The sequence below is a fragment of the Myotis brandtii genome, unplaced genomic scaffold (genome assembly GCF_000412655.1).
Source record: "Myotis brandtii unplaced genomic scaffold, ASM41265v1 scaffold658, whole genome shotgun sequence".
Classification (NCBI taxonomy): Eukaryota; Metazoa; Chordata; class Mammalia; order Chiroptera; family Vespertilionidae; genus Myotis; species Myotis brandtii.
In genome coordinates this window covers 855,403-879,260 of record NW_005370558.1, presented here as the reverse complement: position 1 = coordinate 879,260, position 23,858 = coordinate 855,403, and the positions used below count along the sequence as shown (strand labels likewise).

The 23,858-nt window shown below is 36.6% G+C and overlaps 1 protein-coding gene across 4 annotated transcripts in view; it reads right to left on the bottom strand.

Moving 5' to 3' along the window:
- RC3H2 (ring finger and CCCH-type domains 2) overlaps positions 1–12,687 on the bottom strand; it is a 34,266-nt gene extending 21,579 nt beyond the window's left edge. For 2 of the 4 annotated variants that reach the window (XM_005880907.2, XM_014528908.1), the window contains exons 1-7: positions 12,318–12,687; positions 8,979–9,096; positions 6,389–6,622; positions 3,554–3,729; positions 2,256–2,456; positions 1,672–1,804; positions 1,451–1,569 (exon numbers count right to left, since the gene is read on the bottom strand). In XM_005880907.2, the coding sequence (XP_005880969.1) occupies positions 1,451–1,569; positions 1,672–1,804; positions 2,256–2,456; positions 3,554–3,729; positions 6,389–6,622; positions 8,979–9,096; positions 12,318–12,548 (1,212 nt within the window). In that variant the 5' untranslated portion in view covers positions 12,549–12,687. The other 2 variants (XM_014528909.1, XM_014528910.1) reach the window with 2 other exon arrangements.
- Positions 12,688–23,858: the final 11,171 nt, after the last annotated feature.

Here is a 23,858-nt window from a genome sequence, read left to right as displayed (position 1 = left end):
GTTAAAATTATACCAAAACCAAACAAAAACTTTAAAAAAGCATTTAAATGCCATAAGTTTGTTCAATTAAGCTTTCCCAGGATATGTAGAATATGATTTCCCCTGAAAGTGAAAAATTATGAAATACCTATTTATTTGTCAAGTTGAGGGTACAACTCTCTTTTAGGCTCAGAGTTAAGTTCACATGAGACAAAATATAAAAACCTCATCATACCTACTATGATTTGCATTAAAATCTAAAATGTCCTTGTTATTTTTGTGACCTTAATAAAGATGAAACATTTATCTTTCAGTTGGTGTTTGAATAGTATAATGTCTTCTAAAGGAATAAGGATATAAGATTGGAAAGATCACTTTGGAGTAGATTTGATCCTACCTCTGTCACCGCCACCATGACTTTAGATATGCTATTTAACCATTTTAAGCTTCAACTTGGGAATAGCAATTATCTTGCAAGTGACTGTGAGAATTAGAAATAATATATGTAAAATATTGAACATAGGAACTGGCTCACAGTAACTTAATAAAAAAAATGTCACCCTGGCTGTGTGCTTAGTGGTTAGTGCATCGGCCCATGCACTGAAGGGTCAGGGGTTTGATTCCTGGTTAAGGACACGTACCTGGGTGGCAGGTTAAACCCCCAGCCCCAGTCGTGGCACATGCAGGAGGCAACCAATTGATGTCTCTCTCACATGGATGTTTCCCTTTCTCTTTTCCTTCCTCCCCCTTCTTTCCTCCTTCCCACTCTCTCTCTAAAAAAAAAAAAGGGGGGGGGGAATATCCTCAGGTGAGGATTAACAACAACAAAAGTTAATAAATAATAAATAGATGTTATTAGAATAAAGGAGTTATACCTTAAATAACTCCTTCTAAAGTACACTGAAAACATGTTTTAAAATATTTTTATTGATTTTTTTTTTTTAAGAGAGCGGGGGAGAGGGACAGAGAAAAAACAATATCATTATGCCCCCTACTGGGGATGGAGACTGCAACCTGGGCATGTGTCCTAACTGTGAATTGAACCAGCAACTTTTTGGTACACTGGATGACTTGCAACCAACTGAGCCACACAGGCCAGGGCTGAAAATATTTTAAAAATTCAATTTCCACATACTTACAAATAGAAATTCATTGACAGAAATGAAGAAAAAAAGTGACAATTTCTCCACATTAGAAAAGAATCAGATAAAATGTTTGGAAGGAATCAATAATCTACATTTGGTAAAAGACATCTGCAGTAAATTCATATTCAAGATACTATCCAAACTGTTGCTGTGCTCTGAATTATTTATCAGGTATACTACAACTTGAGTTTCTCCCAAAAGAATAGACAATAAAAACTTATAAGAGAGTAGAGCCATTTAAAGAGTGCATTAGCCAGATAGCTTGTTAAATGTTCAGGATGAACCTCTGTTAGAGATAACGGTACAAGTACAATAAATGTGCTTACCTGAGGTGTCTCATGGCCTTTTCTACTATAATTCTGTATGAAGTCCACAAGGCCATGAACTACTGTTTTAACAGCTACCATTGCATTTTCTAGCTGCTCCCAAGTTGGTGAAACAGCATCTAAAATAAGCCAAGGAGATGGGATGGAGGAGAGAATTTGTTAGCAGAAATTATCTTCTGTTATTATAAAAAACATAAGCAATTGAGTATTTTCCAACATACCTGGATTGGGGTCTATGTTTGCAAGAAGCTCTAAATGAGGCCTCAGTCTATTTAAGTTAGCTGGGTCACCTGTTCGTTGCAAAACAATTGTCAATTCCTGGACACTCTTTGCAAATGATTCTGGAGATTGCAGCTAACAAAACAGAAGACAGAATGGTTTTTACTCTAATTCTTACATCTATTTTCAAATGCTTTCATTAAGTCAATATACTAAATAGGTTTTCAAGTGTCTTCAGACTCCATAGTAGGAGTATCAATGGTGAATTAGATTTTCACCTCAGAATCTGCCCTATGAAATTCATCATTAGACACTCAGAAAACTCATTAATAAGCTGTATTAGCTCTCTGGAGTTGGAATGTAGATGAATGACAGACTTTGTAAGACAAGCTGCTTTCATCCTGTATTTGCTTCCCTATTGCCTCCCTTAGTTTATTTTGAAACTTAAAAAAATAATAATAATAATTAAAAGACTCTGATTTTTAAAAACATAGAATCTTCAACTGGTTGTCTCTTTAGTCCTTTCAGAAGATTCCAGTATTTTCCAATGTAACAACAATAGATTAGGATCTCTAATTTCACAAACCTTATCAATAATAGACTGCATGTGTGATTTATGCGCTAAGTCACCATATAGAAGTGAGGACCACTGCTCGGGTGAAATACGAAGTCCTGCTTCCATAGCAATATGAACAATTTGGGCATCATGTTCTCTGCGTAATGCCTCATAGCTCCGAAATTCTTCTTTTAACTGCATCAGAGAAGAGTCTTCATCTCTTTTAGTAACCTAAGCAACAGAAAGGAGAAATATACCCAACCCATCAGAACTGGTCTGCTTTCCCTCCTTCCATAACCAAACCTTTTTTTGGGGGGTGGGGTGGGGGGATGTAAGATGGGGGGAAACTACTACATATCAGATACCACAAAAAGACGGTACAAGAAAGAAAAGTTTAGGACACCCAAAATTCTAATCTGGCATAATTTAAGAGCAGAGTATAACTTAGAAGTCAAAAAAATCTATATTTTGTCATAACCTACTTAAAGAACCACCGAGGAAACAAAAGGAGGAATTATCAATCTAAAAAGTAGAAAAAAAGAAACCCAAAAAACCAGAGGATGTTAGCACCTCTCTAACCACCATCTATGGTACAGGGTATCTCCTGGGAACCATATGCATCTATCTACCTGAGTAGTAAAGATGGACAACACAGGTGATTAAGAGAACGTGGTCCTATTCAGGTTCTATTACTACGCATCAGAATCACCCACAAAGTTTTGAAAACTATAATTTCAGGTCTACTGAATCAGAACCCTTGGCTTGAAGATCACAAAATTTAAAGTATGTATGAATGCTCAAGTCCTACATGAGATATACCCAATCAGAATATCTCTGCATTAAACAGAATCGTTAACTTCCCTTGTTCTGACTCCATGCTAAAAGCAAGCAAAAAACTCTTTTAAAGAAAAATATCTACAAGATGAGAATTCAAGTCAATTAAGAGTTGCACTTCTCGCCCTAGCTGGTTTGGCTGAGTGGATAGAGCATGGGCCTGCAGACTGAAGGGTCCTGGGTTCGATTCCAGTCAAGGGCACATGCCTGGGTTGCAGGCTCGATCCCTGCAGGGGGGCATGCAGAAGGCAGCCAATCAATGATTCTTTCTCATCATTGATGTTTCTCTCTCTCTCTCTCTCTCTCTCTTCCTCTCTGAAATCAATAAAAATATATTAAAAAACAAAAAGTTGTACTTCTCAAAAAAAGAGTTTTCCTTCAACTCTTATAAGCATTCTGCATTTGTGGGGGCCTCTAACAGGATAATACCCATTACAGAAAGCCTCTGTCCCACATATAGGCATGTAATATTTAGATGGTTGCTTATTACTCACCTTAAAACAAGAAGCTCGATACAGTAGTTGCACAACATGACCAATACTTGTTTTTGATGCCTGAGGAAATCTTGGTTCTAATCTTTGCACAACAAAAAGTACCAGAACTTTCCTTGAGAGAGCAGAACCATCTTCTAGTGCCAGCAACACCAACTTCAAGGCCTCTTCTTGCATAGCTAGAAGAAACATGAGTTCATGATAAATGAGAAACCCTGCAGATCACGTCTGTCAAAGATTTCTTTGGTATTAGTTTACAGTGGTTCATTTTCCAGTCTGTATTTAATTAGCACAAAAATAGAACATCACATATACACAAATAAAGCTTAATTAAAAAATACGGTAGTCCACCCTTATCCACAGAGGATATGTCCTAAGACACCCAGTGGATGTCTGAAACTGTAGATAGTACCAAACCCTATATAGAGAGGTGGGCAAAAGTAGGCTTACAGTTTTAAGTATGTGAAACAGAGCTTCTTTTTTTTATTCCTCACCTGTGGTCATGCTTAGAGAGAGGAAGGGAGAGGAAGAGAGGAAAGAGGGAGAGAAGGGGAAGAAAAGAGGGGAGTGGAGAGAGAAAGAAACATCGATCCACTGCCTTCCATACCGTATGTGCCCTGACTGGGATTGAACCGGAAACCTTTTGGTGCACAAGATTACACTCAAACAACTGAGCCACTCAGCCGGGGCAGAGCTTATTTTTGTATTATTATTTATTTATTAATTACAGTATTATTAACACAACTGTAAACCTACTTTGCCAACCCTGTTTAATATGTTTTTTTCCTAAACAGTAAAGTCCTCAATAAACATTGTCAATAGGTTTTGCAACTTTAAGCAAAACAACCTATGATGAAACCAATTTTACCATAGGCTAATTGACACAAACAAGAGCTAAGTTCCTATAGCATCTCATCAACGTTATAATAAAACAATGTTGAATGAAATGTTATTCCAGAACCTGCTGTACATACATATATACATACATACATACCTATGTAAAGTTTAATTTACAAATTAGACACGGTAAGAGATTAACAATAACTAAAAATAGAATTATAATATACTATTATGCTTTGTGAATATGGTCTCTTCCTCAAAATATCTTACTGTACTGTACTCAAGATTCTTGTGAAGATACGAGATGATACAATGACACGATGAGATGAAGTGAGGTGAATGACATAAGCATTGTGACTTAAAGTCAGTCTACTATAAGTGTTAATTGAACACAAGCAGTGAGACATCTCAACAGACTAATCACCAAGATGGCTACTAAGTGACTAATGGGTGGATAGAATATACTGTAAGGACATGCTGGACAAAGGAATGATTCACAATGACATGAGATTTTATCACACTACTCAGAGTAATGTGCAATTTAAAACTTATGAATTGTTTATTTCTGTAATGTCCCTCCTAATATTTTTAGACCTCAGGTAACTAAAACTGCAGAAAAAGAAACCACAGATAAGGGGTATGCAATCAAACAAAAGAAAACATCTTTCCTATTAAGCAACCAATCAGAACACAAGTCAAGAACACAAGTCAAGAGAACTTAACATAAAGTGAAAAAAAAATCCTCATTTATAAAACACACACTGCTACTCTGACAAATAACATGTGAAGGACACACAGTATTATTTTTATTTATTTATTTATTTTAATATATTTTATTGATTTTTTTACAGAGAGGAAGGGAGAGGGATAGAGAGTCAGAAACATCGATGAGAGAGAAACATTGATCAGCTGCCTCCTGCACACTCCCATGGATGTGCCCACAACCAAGGTACATGCCCTTGACTGGAATCGAACCTGGGACCCTTGAGTCCGCAGGCTGACGCTCTATCCACCAAGCCAAACCGCTTAGGGCAGGACACACAGTCTCATGATAAATGGTAATTTTTTTAATGCATGAAACTGTTACTCTGCCTGTCAGAACTAATTTTTATATAATTTTAAAATGATACTAGCCTCTAGGTGCAATACCTAAAGAAGGTATTAATTTATGTTGTTTTCCAGCCAGGGAAATATTTACAACATAAATGCCATAAAAAACATATTTGGAATAATTGATAAAACTGGAATATAAACTATAGAATGTAGTATTGTATCCTTGTTTTTAGGAAACACACTTAAGGATTAATGGGTATTCAACCTACTTTCAAATGGTTCATAAAAGAAAGAGGGAATAATATAACAAATGTAGCAAATTAAAAAACTAATCAATGTGGATAAGGAGTACAAAGGAATTCTCTGCATTACTCTGTATTTTACTTAAGGATTATGAAGAAAGAGAAAAGAGAGAGAGAGAAAGAGAGCGAGAAACACCCATATGTTGTTCCACTTATTTATGCACTCATTGGCTGATTCTTATTTGTGCACTGACCAGGAATTGAACCTGCAACCTTGGCATATTGGGATAAGGTTCTAAGTAACTGAGCTACCTGGTCAGGGGCTCTGCATTATTCTTGCAGCTTTTTGTTAAATTTGAAATTATTTCAAAATTAAAAGTTAAAAAAAAATTTACTTTTCCTTTACTTACCACCTGTGTAATCTTAACTAACTCAGTTAACTCGGTTTTCTAATATGTAAAATTGGATCTGTATTACCTCTCCTGAAGGACATTGAAGATTAAATGAGAGAATTTGATCTAAAACATTATAGCACTTATCATATAGATTATGATCAACAAAAACTGGCTTATCTGTAATTATGTCAAGCTTTGTATGTATAAATAAAGATGGGTTGAGTCTGGGGATTCTCACCTACCTCTAGAAATTGGCATCCTCTAGCCCTGATAACCAATAAGAAAGGCAAGATAGTGATCTATCTTACCTGGTCCTAGAAACTGGCATCCTCGAGCCCTGACAGCAGCCCATAAGTTGGCAGACAATTGCTGAGGGTTCTGGTGCTGTAATATTAGTTCCGTTACAGTTCGTTCTCCAAGTGAACGGGCTGCTCGCATGGCTCTTACACGACCTTCTTCCTCTACCAGTTGACAATTTACAAGTGTCACCAGTTTCCTTTGCATTGGACGGCTCAGTGCACTCTGGTTCAAACTAGCTACACCTTTAGGAAAAAGGAAACAAAGAAAACTAACGTTTTTTCAATTAAAAAAGACAAGCCAATTTTTATTATATGTATTTAACTATTAAGCCACAATTCCTAATGAGCCTCCTATGAACAAATTTCCTTTTTTTTTTACTCAATCTATTTCAGTTTATTACCAGTCACTGGTAATAAGAGCCTAATTTTTAGTTTCTTCAAATTTTACTTAGGTATCCTCTTATCTGGGTTATATGAGTCCCTCAACAGAGAGTACCTTTGGTTTGTTTATTTAGTCTATTTACTAAAATTATTGAAGGTAAATATAAAGTTGAATGAATAAAGTTTAAAAGTAATCATTATTAACAGCATTGTTTTTTTTATTATATACAAGATATTAAGAACATGGCGTAGTGACAAGATCCACAATCCTAATCCCTTTTCCCGACTCAAGGACATTGCTCCAACAATCCTTGTCTTTCTCCCATATCATCAGTATTTCCCTTCCCACTTGATCATTTCCATCAGCATTAATAAGAACAAGCCAGTTGTATTTCATCTGTCTTAAAAGTAAATCTTATTTATTCTTCTTCCCCTACCTCTGTCCCATTTCTTCCCCCCCTTTTTTGAGTTTTTCTTTCCTTCCTTTTGTAGCAAATCTAGAATTATCTCAATTCCTTTCTCCACAATCTTTAAAATCTATTCCAAGTTTTTGCCACCATCACTTAACCAAAACTGCTCGTCATGACAATTTCCTCATCTTTGCTAAATTAACGGTCCATTCTCAATCCTTATCTTACTTGACCTTTCAACAGCATCATCAAATATCACCTCTAACTTATTTGATCACTTTTCTTTACATGGCTTCCAGAACACATTCTCTTAAGTTTTCTAACCTTCTTACTTTTTTTTTCCAGTCTTATTTTCTGATTTTATCTTTTCTTCCTGTCTTCTTAAAGGGCCTCAGGACTCAGTTTTCATTTTCTTCTCTATCTACACTAGATGATCTCACCTAGTCTTACTGCATTAGATACCATCCATATGTCAATGACTTCCAAAGTTACAGCTCCTATACTTCATTCCTTAATATATATCCATCGGTTACTCAACAGCATTCCAGTGAAGATTTGACATAGCAAAGTTAACATGACCAAAATTGAACTCCAGGTTTTCCTACTTAAACCTGATCTACACTATCCCTTATCTAAATTGATGACAACCTCTCTTTTTCATGCGCAGGCCCCAAACCCAACAGTCATACTTGACTCCGCTCTTTCTCTCCTATCCCACATCCAATAATTTAAGAAAGTCTCTGGCCCTAGCTTTAAAATAGATCTTGTTATTCTTTAAAGATACTACATATCCCTTGAGGACTTTACTATTCTGTCTGCCTTTAACAGTCTTTTCCCAGGAACCTACATAGCTAACTACCTCACCTTTTATCTCAAGATCAAAAGCTACCGTTTAACTGAGGCCTACACTCATCACCTTATTTCAAATTGCACTGCCTTTCTCCACTCACTCTGACATTTCTTATCCCTCTAAATGTATTATTTCCTTTCCATAGCAATTTATAACATGTTACATAATTTTCTTTTTTATTATATTTATTATTATACTTTCTCTCTTTTCTAAACATGATTGCTACAAGGGCACGCATATTTGCTCAAGTATCCCCAAGTACCAAAATAGTGTCTGGTGCTTACTATATGCTCTTTAGATATCTGTTCAATGAATGAATTAGGTGTACAGGGTAAGTCTCTCAAAAAAAAAAAAAAATCACTATATCCAAAATATTGAACAGTGCAAAGCACAGAGCAGGTACAAAATAAATACTTGATTGATTTTTTCATTCAACAACATTTTATTACATATACGATGTGCTAAACACTGGGTATGCAGTGATAAACAAAACAGAATTTCACTTCTGTCACAGCACTTAAAATAATTTATTGTGCTTACATGACTATCACCCCCAATAGACTGCGGGCTCCGTGAAGACAGGGACTATAACCTCTATAAGTGCTCAATAAAATTTAATGAATGATTGAATGAATACATGAACACATAAAACTTGTCTTAATAGGGCTTATCAAAAGTAATATCCTGCTGTAGCACTATTAGTTTAATCAATGAATACAAATATGGCTTAAAGCTCAATGCTGTATGTCTAACGAATTATTAAATTAATAACAATATTGGTTGTTTTCAGAAAACAGTGTAATAAATGTTTTCAATCAAAAAGTTTTCCAAGATCTCTCCAAGCAAACTCATTTTCCAAAACTCAAAATGTTTTAAGAGGGCATCAGCATCAAATCTGTCAGAGTAAATGTATTACCAAGTCTTCCTCACCAGAAAAAAACACTTTTTGGGAACTTACCTTTACTTCCACTTAGTGGTTTTAAGTAGAGTGCCAAATCTTCAACACATTTCTTTGCAACTTCATAATGTTTGTTCTCACCTAGATTACTTAACTTTATTGACTGATGGTCTGGTACCTAAAAACAAAACAAACGAAAAATTGAAGAAATACATTCACCCAGCTTACAAGCTGTTATTTATATATTTGATAATAATCTTGGTGAGTATAAATTATAACAAAGACATACATCGAGGTAGTTTAAATAAAATTAAAGGCAAACATCTAATAAATCTGCTTTCCAAGAATCAAGAATATCATACTTAATAGCAGGGTCTGGTGGGTTAATGGATGAAGAAAAGAAGCAGGCAGTTAATAGTACTGTATCAATGTTAATTTCTTGGGGTTGATAACTATGCTATAATTTTATTTTTATTATTTTATTGATTTTTTTTACAGAGAGGAAGGGAGAGGGATAGAGAGGTAGAAACATCGATGAGAGAGAAACATCTATCAGCTGCCTCCTGCACACCTCCTACTGGGGATGTACCCGCAACCAACGAACATGCCCTTGACCGGAATCAAACCTGGGACCTTTCAGTCTGCAGGCCGATGCTTGCTCTATCCACTGAGCAAAACCGGTTAGGGCTATGCTGTAATTTTAAAAGATGTTAATATTAGGGGAAGCTGCAGGAAGTTATACAGGTTCTTTGTATAAATTTTGCAACTTTTTCTAAAAGTATTTCAAAACAAAAAGTAGGTAAAAAGGACAAGAATTTTTTCCCCCTTAGCACTAAGTACCTTCTTACTATATAATGTACTTACTATATTTACTGTACCCCCTTGCTAGAATATAAGCACCACAAGACACAGTGTTCTCAATGAAAGGTCAAAACTGCAGCTCTGCCATTTCTACGAGTGATCTTGAGTAAATTATTTAACTGCTCCAAGTCATGGTTTCCCTATCTGCAAAATGAAGATGAAAATCCCTATTTCATTGTGCCATTATAAAAATTCAATTTAGCTTGTTGGGGGGTGCAGGGCGAGGGGGGTCAATGGGGACAGAGGGGACCTCTGAAATACTTTCAACAATAAAGATAAATTTTTAAAAATGTTAAAATTCAATTTAATTAAACAAATATTTATATTTATGGAGTTATTACCATGTACCAAGCACAGTGAGCTAAACAGACAAAATTTCTTGCCCTTGTGGAGCTTACATTCTAGTGGAGAAGAGAGAAGGCAACCAATAAATTTAAAAGAAACATAAATAAAAAACATAGTATGATGAAGGGTGATCAATACCAATTATCCAACAAGAATAAGGAAAATTAGGAGTTTTGGAGAGAGGTTGCAAGTTTAAGGGGGATGGTCAAGATAGGAGGATAGGCTTCCTTGGAAGTCGTGACATTAGAAAGACTTAAAAGAGGAGAAGGAGCCGTAACCGGTTTGGCTCAGTGGATAGAGCGTTGGCCTGCGGACTGAAAGGTCCCAGGTTCGATTCCGGTCAAGGGCATGTACCTTGGTTGCAGGCACATCCCCAGTAGGGGGTGTGCAGGAGGCAGCTGGTCGATGTTTCTCTCTCATCGATGTTTCTGACTCTCTATCCCTCTCCCTTCCTCTCTGTAAAAAAATCAATAAAATATATTTAAAAAAAAAAAAAAAAAGAGGAGAAGGAATGAGCATTCTAGGCAGAGTCACTACACAAACGCCCTCAGGTGGGAATACTTCTGGCATATTTAACAACTGACTGGGAGGCAGTGTGGCTTAAGCAGAAAGAGTGAAGACAGTAGTAGATGAGCCTGAAAGATAAAAGAAATCACACTGCATAAGCCTGCAGGCTATTTTTAAGAACCAACTGAGAGGACATTTATTTAAAAGACAAACACAATACCTGCCCTATAGCAGATGGTAAATAAATGGTAGCTAGTATTATTACAAAAAAGTCAACAGTATTTTGTTGGATCTAAGATGCCATTATTTGCAAGAGCCACCATTATGTTCTGCACTGTTAAGAAAAACTGCTGCCAATTAAATTATGATGCACTAATAATTACAACTGCATCTTGATTTCAGAGTGTCTGGATTATGAACATTGAGAAGAAATGTTGTTCTTTAATAGGAAAACTTCAAATATGAAGATACTATGGAATGAGATATTTTAATTCACTGAATTTTCTAAGATGTGACTGATAGAAAAATTCTTACTTTCTTACTTTATGTAATACACAATGTACAGAATCTTCTTCCTCACATGTAAAATGGGGATATTAAATACCTGAAAAGCTATAGCAAGAATCTATATATATAAAAGCCTAAGCAACTGGCCAACCAACCGACAGCTATGATGCGCACTGACCACCAGGGGGCAGATGCTCAACGCAGGAGCAGAAACCACAGGCACAGAAACAGGGAACAGGCTGATGAATCTCAGAGGGAAAGGGGGTAGGGGGGATGGCGATCAAAGATTAACCAAAGAGCTCATATGCATACTAGAGGCCTGGTGCACGGATTTGTGCACTGGTGGGGTCCCTCGGCCTGGCCTGCAGGGATTGGGCCGAAACCAGCTCTCTGACATCCCCTGAGGGGTCCTGGATTGCAAGAGTGCAGGCCAGGCCAAGGGATCCCACAGGTACATGAATCCATGCACCAGGCCACTAGTTAATAATAATAGATACTGAATGTTTACCATCATACCTACACAAAGTAGACTCTCATTAAATGAAAATTACTATAAATCTAGGACTTTGCTCTGATTCAATAAAATGATTATCAACAAGAAATAGTTATTTTTTAGCATGGTTTTCGATATACTCATCCCCAAATAGGACTTATTTTACCACTAGAGGCCCGATACATGAAATTTGTGCAAGGGGTTTTGCCCTCGCAGCCAGAGCAGCTGCCTCGGCCCTGGCTGTTCCGTCTAATTAGCATATTACGCTTTTATTATTATAGATGTCAAGTGAAATTAAAAAGAAAACCAAAAAACCTCCATTTGAGGTTTCTAGTTGGTTGCTCTCTGGCCAAAACTTTGATTACATTTCTTCTCATATCACCTAATGAATAAATATTGATGTATGCTTATATCAAAATTTTTCTTATCCACTAAAATCACTTATAAAATAAATTTTGACCACAGCATTGAACACAGAGAATCATATAGCCATAATAAAATTATGGTTTTTGCATAAGGATTTATGACATTATTTAAAGAAAAACTTTTGCAGGATACAATCATGAGAATCAGGTACACTGAATATTTTTACGTATCAAATATCATTAAACATACTTTGTACCCCTTAATGAACTAAGTACTATAATTATTGCACAAACCAAATTAGTAAAATCTTGGAAGTTTACCTGGGCTCCAACTAATTGGAGAAGTGCGAAGTTGACAGGAAGCACGTCAATGTCGGTGTTGATGGCAGTCTGATCAAAGGGACAAGCTTTTCGGTGAAGTTTGTTCAAGCAGGTCTTGCAAACAGTGTGTGAACAACCTAAACTGATGGGTTTGTGCACATTCTCATCAAATTCATTATAGCAGATTGGACAGGACAGAAATTCTGTCCATTGAGCTGCCTGCACAGGCATTGTGGAAGCTGGATGCTCGGGTTAGCAGTCTAGCAGATCATTATTTTGCTGTGTAGTGTTTTGTAAGCTGGAAATGGACAAAAGTAAGAATTAAACATATATTCATCATTCCTTTTCAAGAGCTAATTGTAAAGACAACCATCACAGCCTCAAGACCTAAAACACTTCTGAGTAACTTTGTATGTTTTGGATATCTTTTTTTAAAATCTATTTGCTGAATTAAATTTCTGAAATTTTGCCCAGAAACATTATTCTAAGAGTGTTCCTTTCAACTAAAAATATTTATATCAGTAGCTAATAAAACAATCATCAGAGCTATCATTTGTTTTTCTTAACTACTACATCAAATGGGCATATTAATATTCCACATTTCATTTTTAGGAACACATATTAATTTGGATAGCTGATTTTTTTAAAAAAAGTGTTTCCCGTGGGTATCTACTACCCCAAAACATATTAAGATACAGCCTAGAGTTAGTGAACTTTGGAAACCATTGTTCTAAACAATATCATAGTGAATCAAGTGTGAAGAAAGAGCTTTGCCACCTGAATGACCACATCAGTCCAGGATATATATTCAACTTGGCAGCTTCACAAAAGAGGAAATCTCTGGTCAGGACTTGATTAGGAGGCTAATTGAGGTACTGAAAATCCTATATAATAAAAGTGTAATATGCAAATCAACCAAAGGTGGAACAACAGGTCGCTATGATGGGCACTGACCACCAGGGGGCAGATGCTCAACACAGAAGCTGCCCTCCTGGTGGTCAGTCCACTCCCACAGGAGGAGCGCCACTCAGTCAGAAGCTGGGCTCACAGCTGGTGAGCCCAGCATCGGTGTTGGAAGCCTTTCCCGCCTCCACTGAAGGTGGGCAGGGCAGTAAGGAGTGAGGGGTCCCAGACTGTGAGAGGGATGTCTCACTGCCAGCTTAGGCCCGATTCCCCTTGGGGATCGGGCCTAAGCTGGCAGGCAGACATCCCCCATGGGGTCCTGGACTGTGAGAGGGCACAGGCTAGGCTGACAGACCCCCCCCCCCCCACCAGTGCATGAATCTTGTGCACTGGGCCTCTAGTAAGGGTATAAAAGGAGATTATAATGATAGACTGGTTATACATAAATGAAAAAAAGATGCTGACCTCAAAATACATTGCCAAAGTAAAAAAAGAAAAATATTGTCTTACAGCCCTAGCCAGTTTGGCTTAGAGGATAAAGCATCGGCCTATGGAATGAAGGGTCCCAAGTTCGAGTCCAGCAAGGGCACATGCCTGGGTTGAGGACTTGATCCCCAGTAAGGGGCGTGCAGGAGACAGCTAATCAATGATTCTCTCTCATCACTGATGTTTCTAGCTCTCTCTCCTCCCTTCCTCCTCTCTGAAATGAATAAAAATTAATTTAAAAGTTATATTTAAGCCCTAACCAGTTTGGCTCAGTGGATAGAGCATCAGCCTGCGGACTGAAAGGTCCCAGGTTCGTATCTCCAAAAACTGTCAGGTCCAATGAGCAAGATATAGAAGAAGAGCCCTGGCTGGTGTGGCTCAGTTAGTAAGTGCGTCATTCTATACCAAAAGGTGGTGGGTTTGATTCCCAGTCAGGGCACATACCCAGGTTATGGGAAGGATCCCCATTGGGGCATGTGCAGGAGGCAACCAATCCATCTTTCTCTCTCTCACACTGATGTTTCTCTCCTCTCTCTCCCTCTCCCTTCTTTTCTCTCTATAATCAATGAAAAACATATCCTAAGGTGAGGATTAAAAAAATAAAATAAAAACACCTTTTAGAAGACTAAAAGAATATTAACATCTAATAATTATAAATTGAAAAACTGCAAAATATAAATTTCTATTTTTGATATTATAGTGTGAGAAAAATTACATTTGTAGTGATTAAAAGGGACATGGGAAAAATAACAGTAAGTTTTCTTTCCTTATTCCTAAGATCCAAATGTTTGTTCCATAATTTTTAGTAAAATAAAATATTTAGTAGCAAAACTATGCTGTCGTCTAATTAAAATCTTTAGATTCCTAACTTGAACATTCTACAGTTCACAAATTTTCTGTATCTTCTAATACTAAACTTACATAAGTCTGACAAAGGCTCTTTGGTGAACAAGAAATCTAGGTATTTAGGGCAATTAAACAGCCAATGGTTTATTTCATAAAAATGTTTATCAGCCCAAATATTTTAGTTCCACAGAAATTAGATGTTTAAAAATGAAGTCAGGTTTAGATCAGAAAGGTCTATAACTCATTCTCTAATATCATCACATCCAAATGAATTTTATTAGCCTTTATTGTGCTTTTATGTTCACAAAAACTTATGGTTTTAAAAATATCTTGTAAAAATAAATGATAGGGCTTGCTATGTAAAAAGCTCCCTATACAAACTTCTCCTCAAATAGCTCTAATGGAAGGTACCTAATATACATTGCCACACCTATTAATGCCATCAATCTTAAAACCAGTCAGTTGGCTTTCAACTTTAGGGATGAGCACTAAGTAGGTGAATACATCACTCCTTGAAACTATGTAACATTTTTAATGTTCAGCTTACCAGACTGTAGAATTATACAAGGAAAAGGCCTCTGAGGAAGAATAAATTTTATCTTAAATCTACGATTGAGAGCCCTAATTTAGTTAATAACTTGAACTGATAAATTATTTATCAAAACAAGACACTGAATCAATTTTTTTTTTCATAATTCAGGGGGTCAGGGTATCAAAGGCCACTGAGTAATATAAAACTAGTAGCAAAATACTCTTTCCTTATTGTTTTCCAAGATCATCCCCAAATGCTTTAAAGTTAGTGTGTGTGTGTGCGCGTGTGCGTGTGCGTGTGTGGGGGAAGCATTGTTTGAACATAAAAATTATATCTTTCATATTTTCACCTATTAGCTTTAAAGTGTTTCAAACTATTCCAGAATATACTTGATAGTTGTATGTTATAATATTCTATATATATTCCTAGGTCTACAAACACCAGATGCTTTAATATTATTAAAGTTTAATTTCTAGTAATTTAATTTATACCTTTAAAAGACAGATTGTGCCAAAATTTTTACAGTAACTGCAAATTTTCCTTCTGCTGTGTGTCAGATTCTAACTTTCTAATAGGAAAATTATGAACTAAGTTTTCCTTATTTAATATATAAGGAATGGTTTGATTTTTAAAAAATATTTTTCTTCAGTACCATTATCAATAAATTCTAGATTCCTCAATAAATATAAATACAAAATAAAAATTTACCTAAAACAGAGTTCATGTTGTTCACTAAAACATTTAATTAATAATGACAAAATAGGCCTTTCATTTATTTAAAAAAGGCACTTTGTAAACATTTACCTAGAATATATTTTTATAATTATAAAAAGTGATAAATAGCCTATTGTCTTTATAATTTAACAATAGCAAGCTAAGAAAATATATTAATGTGTGAAATTTCTAGATTTATATTAATACATTCCATAGTAACTTATTTGAATCTATGGAAACCTAAATTACTAATAACATTTACAGTTAATATTGATGTATTCATTCTAAAAATGCTACCAAAATATCTGAAATTGAGGTAAAATGGATTAAAAAGCTCACAACTCTAGATATGCAAAGGGACTACTTAAGAAAAACATTCTAATTAACTTTTTTGTATTTAACTAGCTTTAGTTATTAGTTACTAAAATTGAAGATGAGTAAAACGATAAAGCATAGGAGTGAGAAACATTAAAGGTGGGACCTTAAACACATTTTACTCAAGTAATTTTTAAGACTATAAGTCTCATATGATGCAAATTATAAAGTGCTTTAAAAGTAAACTGCATACCAGCTAAGTACTTTCATTTTCTCATAACAGACTGCCATGATATTGTGCAGCTAGTTTATGACTATGATATCTGATTTCAAAATGCCAGAGTAATGTTTATGCCTCTTTCACTATTGTATAAATATATACATTATTTTATAAAGGTGTAAAATTAGGGCTCAGGTCTGTTAATTAAAACACTCATTGTTTTCATTCTAGTTTACCCATGTGAAGAATTTAAGCTACTGAAATGGACATTTAACAGTATTTAAAACCTTTAAAATAATTACTTTTGGACTTAAAAATAGTATTTAAAGCATCCTAAGTACAATTTAGACCTTAACCTACAAAACAAACAAAACCAACTAAAACTAAGGATTCAAACATATCAAAAGGATTGAAGCAAAAGGAACAGAATTACCATTTTAAAGACTGCTATGTAACTTTAGTATAAGTTAGGAAAGACTTTTGACTCAAGTTTTACTTCAGCTCACTATGGGGTTGAACTTGGTTTTTTATTAAGTATGAGGTTTTTAACTTTCAGTGTCTTCCAAAAGAACAGTAATGAAATAATTCTTTATTTTAATTAATATAAGCAATAAAGTTTTGCTTCTTTAGTGATGATTAGACTTGAAATTTTTGGTTTTCATGTGTCTTTTAATTCAGGTAATTTATTTATTGGAAGAGATCCTCTAGAACAGCACTGTCCAATAGAAATAATGCAAGCCACAAGTAATTTAAAATTTTCTAGCAGTCATATTAAAAAAGGAAAAAACAGGTAAATTTAATTTTAATATCTTTTCTTTAACCTAATTTATACAAGGTACCATTTTAACATGTAATCAATGTAAAAATTAGTGAGATATTTTGAATTTTTTTTTTTGTTTTTGTACTAAGTTTTCAAAATCTTGTGTGCATTTTACACTTTCAGCACATCTCAATTCATACCTGCCATATTTCAAGTGCTCAACTACTACATGAGACTACTAGCTCGTATTGGACAATGCAATTCTCCTTAAAATTAAAAATAATACTCAAAAGTAAATTTTATTGAGAATTTGAGGTGAAAGTCACACCTAAACTTAAGAAGGTTTTCATAAAACTAGAAAACCCTGAGGATTATTAAAGATATAACTTACAATAGTTATAAGACTAGGTGCAAAACATTATTTTTAATTTTCAGCTAGCTTTATTTGACCACATGCTTCCTTTTTCACATTAGTAGAAAGTGAAACTTCAACTCAGTCCAAAACAATATGCAAGTACTTATCATGATAAAACCTTGTTGTAATTGTAAGTTTACTTAGCATTCTTAGATATTACATACAATACAGAAGTTCTATTTTTTGAATATAAAATTCTGTGTAAAGAAAAATACTTTCCCTCCCAAAAGAATTTTTGTTAACTTTTTTCAAACTAAAAGACAGCAAATTACAAAAGAAGAAAGTGAATTAATGAAAACATATAAACAAAGGACATAAAAGTATTCTTGCATGTCAGGTTAACACAACAGTAATAACATATCAGGGGTAACTCAAAGGATTCACTAATCAACACGACAGCAATTAAATGCTCAAAGAATAGGAGCCAGTTTGCATTACAACATCTGCTTTTGGAATATATGTTTAACATTGTTTTTTTTCTAGCAAATTTCCAAACTCCACAACTCTTAAAACAAGAATCTCCGACAAAAATGGCAATGTTGGAAAAAAAATGGTCTCTTTCTTCAAGAACTGAATGTGGAAGTAAACAGACAAGGGATGTTGTGTTAGAACAGTGGTGTAGCTCTTTAGGCAGATAAAAGAAGGTAACGATGGGAGAACTCTTAATGTTTCAAGAAGCCTTAACTAAACTTGTATATTTAACTATAAAAAGACTCCACAGGCTAACTAAAACATTTGTTTCTTTGCTTTTGGGAAATTATAGCCGTTTAGTACAGCAACATTGGCTTTCTCAGGTTAACCCAAAGTTCCTACTGGAACTTAAAAGTTTGACTAACATAAAAATGGAAAGGATCCCTTAAGCACTTTATTTGGGATACAAAGTCCTAATCGCAGCGGGTGGGGAAATAGGGATTAAAAAGAGAGGACCTGGGTACACGGAGAGTAGGAATGAAAAGGGAACGTAGGTGGTTATAAATAAATAAATAAATAAATAAAACCGGTAGGGAAGCACGAGATTAGCTCTACTTTATGTCAGTGATTACTTGAGACTCTTGGTGTCAAGGTTCTACCTACTGGTATCTTGCAACTCTATTGTGACTCGAAAGAGGTAAATGACAGCTACCCTCATCTCCTTTCCGAAAGCTACGGACACAGAAAAGTAGCTCTGCATCTGAGAAACAAAGATGCTTTCTACCATTCTTCTAAGATGGTGGAAGAGTCTCCCCTTAAGAGGCTTCCCCAAGAAAGAAAAATGCAAGAGGGGAAGAAGCAAGCCGCAGCAGAATTCCCTGGCTCCGTGTCATGCCAGCGCCCCGTCACATGCACTGGGCGACCCCTCCGGGCCGGCCTTCTCCCTCCCGGGAGGCTGAGCCCTCCCAGGGCATTGTCTGGCCAGGGTCCCCGCTTACTACTCAGACCGCCGCCACCATCCCTGCGTTAGGATCTGGGGACGCCCCAGGGCGGAAAGCCGAAAAGCTAGGAGGGTACTTGGTTTCGAGAACCTCCTCCAAAGCCCCTCTTACTAACTGGCGTGGAAAGGGAAGGGGAGCCTGGCCTTTGCTCGGGTGGATTGCTTAGGGGTCAGGGGCGGCCCCTCCGCAGGAGGCGAAGGGAGGTGGCCATTTGCGCCAGGCCTCGGCATTGAAAGAGCCCGACCAAGGCCGGGGGCCTCCTTGATCTCCGGACTCCCGGTTGGGGTGTCAGGTGCGGCCCTCAGTTCCCAACCCTCCGTGCACCGACAACGACAGGGCACAGGCCCCGGGCTAACATAGGTCTCCCGCCCGATCGATCGCCGGGGACCAGGGACCCGGACTGGGGCCCGAGCTGCATCGTGCCCGCCCCCGTTTTTTGAGGCGCCTCGTCTCGCCGGGGCAGAGCTCGGCGGCGGCTTCACGACCTCAAACTCCATCGGGAGCTACAGGGACAGCCCCGTTGGCGGCGGCGAAGGCCGCGGCGGGGCCTCCTCCTCCTCCCTCCACCTCCTCCTCCACCACCGCCTCTTCACCATGGAGGCGGACCTGGAGGGATCCAGCCCTAACTCTCGCGAGAAGATACTCCCCACATCACGCGAGATCACGCAAAACCGGGAGTAAGGGCGGTGGAAGGAAAGCGTAGTAGCTCCAGCCACCTGGACCGCGCATTAGCTTCCCTCTGCTGGAGCCGAAGCACCCTCATCACGTGACATGGGAAAACTGGAATACGGTGGGAGGTACTGTTAGGATGCCTAGGCAAGCCGAAGGGGTTTATGGGAAACTCCCAGCACATTCATCTGCTCCTAGAGCCAGACTCTTGGACATTGGTTTGAGCCAGTGTCTGACTGCCCTCATGATATTAGTGAAAATAGTGATATTCATTTAACTTAATCTGATACATTTGTATTACAATCTTATCACTCTCCCACAATCAGATGCTGACCCCATCCCTCAGTCCCTCCAGGTGCCAACCAATCTCCCTGATTTAAAAAATGAAAGAAAAAGAGAGCATTTGTTTGGCAGGCAATAACGCACACCTCTTTATTAACGAGAAAATTGAGTTTCTCAGAAGCTGGCAGGCATCAAAATTCAAAGCACAAATTTTGGCACTAATAACTTCATAAATATTTGTTGCAGGATTTTTCACAGTAAACTGCAAGGTATAAATTATTCTCACTGTTTTTATATCGGAAGAAATAGGCTTGGAATTAATATTTATGGACAACTTACTATGTGCTAGGTCCTGTGTTAATAAAATTTTCATTTTTACTTTCATTTATATTTCATTTACTCATCAAAATAATCCTAAAAGGCAGATACTATGTATTCTGTTCCTGATGAGAAACTGCAAAACTCAGATTAAGAAAATGGCTGAGTTGCAATTAAGCTCAAGGCACTTTCCAATATGAAACCAGATATCCAACAAAAGACTCCATGGAAGCAAACCCACCATGAATTAGAAGACATATGGAAAAAGTTTATAAACTATAATGAACTTAACAATAAATATGGTTATCACTGCCTGGAAGACCAAAAAAGTACCAATTTTTAAAAATTCAATGGTCATACCAAAGACTATTCTCCCATAAATTTTATCCTTTTCATACTCTTCTATTTATGAAATATATGCCAATCCTAGAGGTTCCCAACAATGGTTCATTTGGTTGTTTTCCATTCAACTAGATAGTGATGGGTGTGTGTATGTGTACACTTTCCATTTTACTGGATAGTTGTACATGATCTGATAAGATTTTTCAAAGGTGGCCTGACCACTCACTATATTTAAAATTACAATCAGAATTTCCCTTCCCTAGCACTCCCTGCTTTATTTTCTCCATTTCCAAAATCTGACATACATTAATTTTGTTCACAAATTTTGTCTCCCTTCACTAGAATTTAAGTTTCATGAGAGCAGGGATTTTAAAAAAATATATTTTATTGATTTTTTACAGAGAGGAAGGGAGAGGGATAGTTAGAAACATCGATGAGAGAGAAACATGGATCAGCTGCCTCCTGCACACTCCCCACTGGGTATGTGCCTGCAACCAAGGTACATGCCCTTGACCGGAATCGAACCTGGGACCCTTGGGTCCCCAGGCAGACGCTCTATCCACTGAGCAAAACCGGCCAGGGAGAGAGCAGGGATTTTTGTTGGTATACTTAACTTCTAGATATTGTAAGCACTCCGTAAATATTTGTTGAATGAATGATTAGCCAGGAGAAATAGTTTCCTTCTTCAAAATTCATAGATGTACACAAAACACAAAGCTCTCCATTCCCATCTCCAGTTTATTATTTCTTATGTAAACATATATGATAGTTACATCCAAGGGAAAAAAGAAAGGATTTTCTCTTACACCAAAGTAACAACTACCTTTCCAAGATCTTTTATTCAAAAATGCAGTAAATGAAGAGGCTTAAGACAAACATTTTGCATTTTCCCCATCATATAGAAAAACAAACAATTAAAAGTGAATGTTTAAATGAATAAATTCAACACTTAACTTTGTCATGCCTGCATTTTAAAAAAGATATCATTTTCCTGAAATTGTTTAAGCACATCATGCAAACAGACATTCACCTAGAAATGTTTTGAGATCACTCTGTGCTAAATGAACAGGAATAAATAAATAAATAACCATCACTTTCACAAAACACCCCTTCCCCACACGCAAAAAATCTCAAAGTGCTTACAAAAAATTTCACAAGAATCTTACAAGGCACACATAAAACTTAAACATAGTTCAACCGTAATTCTTTTTTAACATCAAAGATAGGCAATTCGTAAAAAAACAACAGCAAAAAAGTTTACTATGTGTTCACCCACCCCATCTTGATCCCTCCCCAACTAAATTTTACCATAAAAAGCAAAAATAAGTATTTCAAACACAAACTATTTCTGATAGAAAAATGTCTACAAATGGCCAATCATAGATCAAATGGGAAAGAAGATTAAGCACTGCACTATCATGTTCTCCAGTGGGAGAAAAACACTATTTGCTTTAGAAAAATTCTGTCTCCAATGGAGTGAGCAAATAGTGCAAAAAGACACCAAACTCTCTTTTGCTTTCCCCTCTTCTCTGTTCTTAGGAACTCTGGAAGATTTAAATATAAAATCACAGCATTTTAGACTTAGAAATGATCTATAAATGATCAAGATCAAAGTTATTATTTTGCATATAAATTTAAGAGAAGCTCAAGAAGAGGTGACCTGTCCAATGATACTAAATGGTGACCTGAGGGGTCATGAGGTTGGCTTTCTTATCAAATATGAGAGCTAGATTCTTTAAAGTCTCTCTCAGAGTTAACATTCTATAGAAAATATATTTTTCACAAGTATCACAAAAAGGATAATTAACATTTATAACAACATGTGATTCATCACAAAATTCTTATAAATGGTACAAAGTATATTACATATTAAAATATGGAAGGGCTTCAACTGATACTAAATATAGCAGAAATGCTACATAAAGCTGAGGTGAGTAGAAGAGGAATAGAACATTTTGAAAGTAAGATGCATCCAGTCAGGCTTCTTTACTAAAAGTGGTTCCTGTCTTTTAGAAGATATGACTTGCCCTGCAATATATTTTAATCTGTGTTATGACAACAAAGTTTTGTGTTAAATGTAGACAAGGCTATTGGAGAACAATGGCTCATAACACAATCTGAAATATTACTGTAAGTAAAATAACCATATGGTCATGGTTTTGCTTTTGGCACATTTCTGGAAATATAGCATAAAACTCTAAAGATAGTTAAGCTTTTTGTCAACATATAGTAAATAAAAATTGCATTAATGTTAATGACTATTAATAATTAAGAGAACACTAATAGATTTCCATCTTTAAACTGTTTATCTAGTGATAACAAGAAAATTGATATGTATGACAATTCAGAAAGAAAAGGGAATGGACTACTGACATACACAAAATAGATGAATCTCAAAGGGCATGATGCTAGGTGAAAGAAGCATCTCAAAAGAGCTCATGCTGATTCCATTTATGACATTCCAGAAAAGGCAAGATATACTGATGAAGAACTATTGGCAGGGTTTAGAGTTAGGAGGAACTGCCTACAAAAGGGTAGCATAAAGGAAGTTAGTGGTGGTGATAGAATGTTCTGTATTCTGATTACACAGGTGGTTGCATAAATCTATACATGTGTTAAGATTCATGAAACTGGCCCTGACCAGTTTGGCTCAGTGGCTAGAGCGTCAGCCTGTGGACTGAGGAGTCCCAGGTTCGGTTCTGGTCAAGGGCATGTACCTTGGTTGCTGGCACATCCCCAGTAGGGGGTGTGCAGGAGGCAGCTGATCGATGTTTCTCTCTCATGAATGTTTCTAACTCTCTATCCTTCCTCTCTGTAAAAAATCAATAAAATATATTTAAAAAAAAAAAGATTCATGAAACTGTATACCAAAAACAAATCATTTAGCAGAGGGGATACTGTTCGAGAAAGGAAACGAGCAATAAGAAGGAGCTAGATATGGAAAGTGTTCCTCTGTCTAATGACCTCAGAGATGTCTGCTACAAGTGTTTTGAGCATACCATTCCTATTACCTAGATACAAAATTGACAAAGGTCAACTTGACTATGTTAACTAGAAGATAAAAGGGTAGCCAGCCGACATAGTTCAGCGGTTGAGTGTTGACCTATGAACCAGGAGGTCAGGGTTCGATTTCCAGTCAGGGCACATGCCTGGGTTGCGGGCTTGATGCCCAGTATGGGATGTGCAGGAGGCAGCTGATCGATGACTCTCTCATTGGTGTTTTTCTCTCTCTCTCCCTCTCCATTCTTCTCTGAAATCAATAAAAATATATTTAACAACAACAACAAAAAAGGTGTAACTAATACCTTTGGTTAAGTTGGGATTTCT